Genomic DNA, 5,829 nt, shown 5'->3' with positions numbered 1-5,829 from the left:
TATAAAAAATATTTGTCATTACCTTGTAAATTAGCCTCTCTATTGACAAAACCCATAGCTGTAAGTTGTTCTAATTGCGCTCTGTAACGTTCTTCCGGTGGGGGAACAGGTTGACCATCCACTTCTACACCTTGGTTTAATGCCATTGCTGATACCTGCCAAAAATAGAATTTTATATATTAATTATTTTTTTTTTTTATATCTTATTCGTAATAATGAGATATTTACCATGCGTGCCATAAATTGAGAAAATGCATCTTGTTGATTTGTATCTGATGATTCTGTCGTCGGTGGCGTTGTATTTGTTGTACCTGCATTAGGTGTTGTAGTTGTAGGTGGTACAGTCAATCCCATACTAAAAAAAATTATATTAGAAATTATATTAATATGATATATATAAAATATATAATATATTATAGAATATTATATAAATATATATAATAATAAAAAAAAATATAATATATATTACATATATTTCTACTTGCTTTTCAACAAAATCTGGAGCAACAGTACGTAATTGTTCCATGCCTTGTTGGATTTGCATAATAGCAGCTAAAGCATCTGGATTGGTGACAACATTTTGAATTTGAGGATTTTGCATTTGTTGAATAAATGCTGGCATCATAGCTCTCATTTGTTCTTGCATCTGTGGATTTCCTCGAAGAAAAGGATTAGCAGAAATCATTCTGTTAGCCATAGCTGGATCTGCTGCCAAAGCTTCTAACATAGATCTTGTATATGGAGCATTTAACATATTTCGTATTAACTGTGGATTTTCCATCATTTGAGCTGCAAGACTTTGCATTCCTGGTGAATTCAAAAGACCTCTTCCTTGTTGTTGTTGTTGCTGTTGTTGTTGGTTGGAAGAATCATTTTGATTCTGAGACCAAGGATTTGGTAATGGATCTCTATTTTCTTGGCCTTGTTGTGGATTATTTTGACTATCTTCATTACTATTATTTTGCACTAATGCTGCAAAAGGATTTTGTTCATTTGCTGCTGCTGCAAACATGGGTTCTTGAATGTCACGATACATGCGACGAAGTGCGCTATAACCACCAGGTATGCTTTCTAAATTAGATATAGCTCTATCATGAGAACGCATTAATTCTTGAAGCATTGATGGATTACGTGCTAACTCTATTGTTTGTCTGAAAAAATGTAATTTATATTTTAAATTAAAAATATAATATATATATTTAAAATATAAATGATATTTTAATTAATATGAAAATCATTTTCAATAATTTTATTTTTACCTCAACAATTCAGGATTATTCAACATATGACTAATTTCTGGATTACTTTGCATTAATTCTCGCATTTGAGGATTGGCTGCAACTAAGCTACGCATGCTTTCTGTGTCATTCATCAGACTTTGCACCAATGGATGATTAAGTACTTGGTGCAATGCTTCTGGATTTAACAACAGTTCACGTTGCATACGTTGTTGCAAATCTATAAAGTTAGTGGACCCTGAACCAAGTGATGCTAGACCTACAAGTCCTCCTAAACTTCCTAATCCAAAAGGACTTGCATTTATGTCAGCTATATACAAAATAAAGTAAATAATACATTTTATTTTATCATAATAATAATATTGAAAATTTGAAATTAAATATTTCTTGATATTTTCATACCTTGTGATCTTTGAGGTGTAGAATCTTGACTTTGATTAGTAGGAGTACGTGGTGCTTTGATAACCAGATGCACCGTTAAACCATCTTTTACATTATGTGTACTCAAAGTTTCATGATCTTTCATAATCTTTCCAGCAAAAATTAAGCATAATTGCTCTGTTTGAGCATTAAATTTCTTCGAGATCGCTTCTTTGAACTATAAATTTTTGAAAAAATAATTATTAGAGTTAACCCAATAATGTGTGTAACAAATATATTATTTAATATTTAATCTACTCTTTAATGAAATTTACAGGATATAGGATCAAAAAGCTTACGTCTTTAATACTCGCATCCTCTTCGATCTCAATACTTTGTTTTTCTTTTGGCGTTTTGACGTTAACAGTAATTTTCTTTCGAGTATCCTGGCCTTCTGCCATCTTGAATCGGTAGATGACTCGTTACTTTCGACGCTTTCGATTCTCCCTCGTTGAGGGCCAATTGCGCACCACTTTTCTTGAATGCTTTAACTCTTTTTTGCACCACGGGAATTTCGTTCACGAACCAATTCCCGAAGAAACTACGCTAAATTTTGTTAACAAGTTATTCCAAAAAACTATAAAGATCACATAGAAGGGTCAACTTGAGCGACTATTCTATGAACCATAATATATAAAATGATGAAAAGTACACGATATGTCAAGCACTCATATATAGTTTCATTAAGTATTAAAATATATCAAGTTTACCAAAAAAATAATCCTATTATCTTATTAAATAATTTCTATTTAAATACATGAATAATGAAATAACAATCTTACTGAAAAATATGTGGTCTTATTTGTGAAAAATCTCGAATTGTTAGTTGAGAGGTTATGTCGTGTTACCACTATCGTAACTTTAAAATACTAACACAAGTTTGCTTATATATCATGTTTTAAGTATCTATCAGATATATATTGTATCGCATTAAAGAATGATGTATTTTACGAAGAAATTGTGAAATCTAAGCAAATCCACTATATAAAATATGTATTTAATAAAATTATTATTAAAATTATTATTACATGAAATTTATCAAATAAGATATTTATCAGTTAGTTTAGATTTTTAAACAATATTGAAAATCTGTATTTCGATAATATATTATGCATCACAATTCATTACAATTATTTTCTAGAAAAAAATATTACGAGATATTATTTAGATAGAATAACTTTAGTAATATTATAATAACACGATTTATTTTTATCTCAATAAAATCATTTATAATTAAAAAATAACGCTTTTTTTAATACGATAATATAGTTAATTTAATTTTCATTTTAATTTCCGTTTTTTTTTGAGGGATCAAAAAATTGTGAAGGCAAGTTTATTTTTATTGAAAAATATTTACCTAAAAATACAATTTTTTAACATAAAAGACAATACTAGTGATTAAAAGGAAACCATTTTATTATTTAGAATTCATGAAAAAAAAGATATTAATCCACTGGTTTTATTGCAGGAGAACCGTCGATTTTCCTTTCTGGGTTTCCAGCCCTCTCTGACTCGCCCGCTCAGCTGATGCCGTAGCGTCACCGTATACGCAGCTCTTAAGAAGGGCCAAGTCTTTTACCTTTCACTTTAGTACAAGGAAGCAGCAGATGATCATCTCCATTAATCTAAGATGTTCAACCATGACTTTTACTTGATGCCTTCCACTTTGTATGAAATGATTCAATATATTCAATATTGACACCTACAATTGAACATTAAATTTAATAATCAAAATATATAAGATATTTTCAAAAGAAAATGATATTGTAAAAGATTATTTAAAATCATTTTTGAATTAATTTTTGGAATATAAAAAAGAAATTGAAGAAAAATTTAATTTTAAAAAATTTTTTTATGTTCTAATAGCCTTTGTTTAAACAGATTGTAAATAAAATTTCAAAATATTATTACAGTACATATTAATAAAAAGCAATTATATTCATTAAAAATTAAAAAAAAGCATGATTTTTTATTATTAAATAATATAAAAATTAAATAATATAGTTTATTTTTTACATAAATATTAACTAAATTAAAATAAATAATATAAAATATTTTTAAAAATGTTATAATAAAAAATACCTGCACTCTTTGCCAATCCTTCAGGACTAAATGTGAAAACTCTTTTATCATCTGGATTACAACCAGTTAATAATGTTACAACTGGTGTTTCTGTATCATTTGTTATACCAACTTTTGTTTGTTGGGTAAGATAGTGACAGCACTCTATAATTTGAAAAAATAACCATGCTTCTTTATCCTTTGGCCTTGGTCCTTTAATAAATGGTAATGATAAACGTTCATGAGGTCTTTGAGCTCGTAGAAATCTTGAACCACGTTTTAATTGAGTTTCCAGCCAACGTGTTGCTTCTCTTGCTCTACCACTAATACGTTTTACTTCATCCAATGCAGAAACAACTAAAAAGTTTTATTATTATTTTTAACTAAAATGATTCAGAAAAAACAATATAATTCATTTTTCAAACTTTTCTTTTACATACCAACACTAGGAATTACAACAATAAATTTCTTGGCATATACCAAACGCTTTAGAGCCGGCGTGTGCTTAGATAAAGCCTCGTGATCAGGTACCAAATAAGGAGACATGAGTCTAGATCTTAAACGAGTCTCTAAAGCACAGACTTCCGCTTTCAACCATAATTTTCCCATATGTCTCATTAATTTTCCACGTGAATGATCCATTTCCCAATCTTTATTATTACCCTTTACATTAGAAGTATTTAAATCAATTGTTACAAATAATTGTTTTGATTTTTCATATTTTACTCCAGCATCTTCAACAGAACTAAGGAAATATCCAAATTCAATTAATTTTAATGTTCTCAATAAGATTTCTTCTTGTTTATTCATTTTATGTTTTTGTAATATCTTCCAATTCAGAGATTTCTGGGCATCTTCTAAAAGATTTAATCCTCTTAAATCAATATCTTCCGGTAACGGTACTATCTTAACACATTCCTTCAATTTATCTATGCTCGATAAAATCATACTGTCATCTTTATAATTTTTCAATAGCATTTCTGCATTTATATTAATCAAATTTAATAAAATTGTAATACGTTTTAATAAAGTGCGTGAACTTTTTCCACATATTCGTATAATATCTGGATTACTTTTCAACCAATCACAACATATTTTAATAGACGCTAATATTTCTTTTCCAGATATAATATTTAGTATATCATCTGGTTTTAAATTTTGTTTCTTTAATTGAGCAATGTATGTTATTCTATCCGATGATGTATTATTTTCATCGAATGTGCTGTTAGAATTAGTTATTTCTATATTCTCAGAATTAGTTATTAAATCTTTATCATTTAATTTTTTTTGTTCATCAGGTGTTTGTTCACCATTTGGAACATGATCATTCATTATCTCAGATGTTTCATTTTCTTTTTCCAAATCTATATGTCCGTTCATTGTCTTTATTTCAGAATTTTCACTATTTTCTTTATTTACTTGCACAGATGCACCTTCATCATCCGTAATATCTTCGGATAATGCATCATCTGATAATGCATTTTCTTCACTTAATACATCATCTTCTGTTTCAGAAACATCAGAATTTATTTCATCGCTAGATGATTCCATTGTTGTATGATCAATATCGCTTACATCTGAATCACTACTATTTCTTCGTTTTCGTCTTCGAAGTTTTGTGAGCAAACTTTTATTTTTATCTCGAGTTTTTCGTGAACCGTTCTGAATGTCACCATTTTTTATAACATTTGCTTTATCGGAAATTGTTTGGCTATCAATAATTTTAGATTCATTATTTTCATCCGGATTTGATTTTATAGTAGTATCCTTCTCTTCAACATCCACTGATTCAGTGACACAATCGTTATCTTTCGAATGTGATAATCCTATGTCAGGAAGTGATAAATCTATAAAAGATTCTTGTAATCTAGTTATTGTAAATTGTATTAGTTGAGACAATATTGCTAAGGTTATGGCGACAACACCTTGCACCTCACTAGATTCTTTGCTTTTTAATCTTGAAATGGACATTAAACATATGGCTACAATTTTGAATATCATATCATCTGTTAAATAATTTGTTTGTTCATATTTACAGTTTTGAAGATATACTTCGATATTGCTCTCTTTTTCATCTATATTCATATCATTTGGTTCAAGTTGTTCTGAA

The 5,829-nt window shown here is 28.5% G+C and overlaps 2 protein-coding genes across 4 annotated transcripts in view; both read right to left on the bottom strand.

Annotated features, from left to right (window-relative positions):
* Window positions 1–2,586, bottom strand: part of LOC102672959 (ubiquilin-4) — a 3,832-nt gene extending 1,246 nt beyond the window's left edge. Inside the window, exons 1-7 of one of the 2 annotated variants that reach the window (XM_006623512.2) lie at window positions 2,441–2,586; window positions 1,958–2,204; window positions 1,641–1,836; window positions 1,260–1,548; window positions 486–1,151; window positions 229–355; window positions 23–155 (exon numbers count right to left, since the gene is read on the bottom strand). In XM_006623512.2, coding sequence (XP_006623575.1) covers window positions 23–155; window positions 229–355; window positions 486–1,151; window positions 1,260–1,548; window positions 1,641–1,836; window positions 1,958–2,059 — 1,513 coding nt within the window. In that variant the 5' untranslated portion in view covers window positions 2,060–2,204; window positions 2,441–2,586. Of the gene's footprint in view, window positions 1–22; window positions 156–228; window positions 356–485; window positions 1,152–1,259; window positions 1,549–1,640; window positions 1,837–1,957; window positions 2,389–2,440 lie in introns of those variants that run through there. The other variant, XM_031514132.1, reaches the window with a different exon arrangement.
* A 391-nt stretch (window positions 2,587–2,977) lies between these two features.
* The window catches only part of LOC102672279 (protein SMG5), a 5,526-nt gene continuing 2,674 nt past the window's right edge, over window positions 2,978–5,829 (bottom strand). For both annotated transcript variants that reach the window (XM_006623506.2, XM_031514130.1), the window contains exons 6-8: window positions 4,160–5,829; window positions 3,741–4,076; window positions 2,978–3,360 (exon numbers count right to left, since the gene is read on the bottom strand). The exon at window positions 4,160–5,829 is cut by the window's right edge and continues 1 nt beyond it. In XM_006623506.2, the coding sequence (XP_006623569.1) occupies window positions 3,293–3,360; window positions 3,741–4,076; window positions 4,160–5,829 (2,074 nt within the window). In that variant the 3' untranslated portion in view covers window positions 2,978–3,292. The remainder of the gene's footprint in view (window positions 3,361–3,740; window positions 4,077–4,159) is intronic.

The sequence above is a fragment of the Apis dorsata genome, unplaced genomic scaffold (assembly GCF_000469605.1).
Source record: "Apis dorsata unplaced genomic scaffold, Apis dorsata 1.3 scaffold_896, whole genome shotgun sequence".
NCBI lineage: Eukaryota > Metazoa > Arthropoda > Insecta > Hymenoptera > Apidae > Apis > Apis dorsata.
The sequence above is the reverse complement of the archived record's forward strand: the minus strand, read 5'-3'. Positions and strand labels throughout refer to the sequence as shown.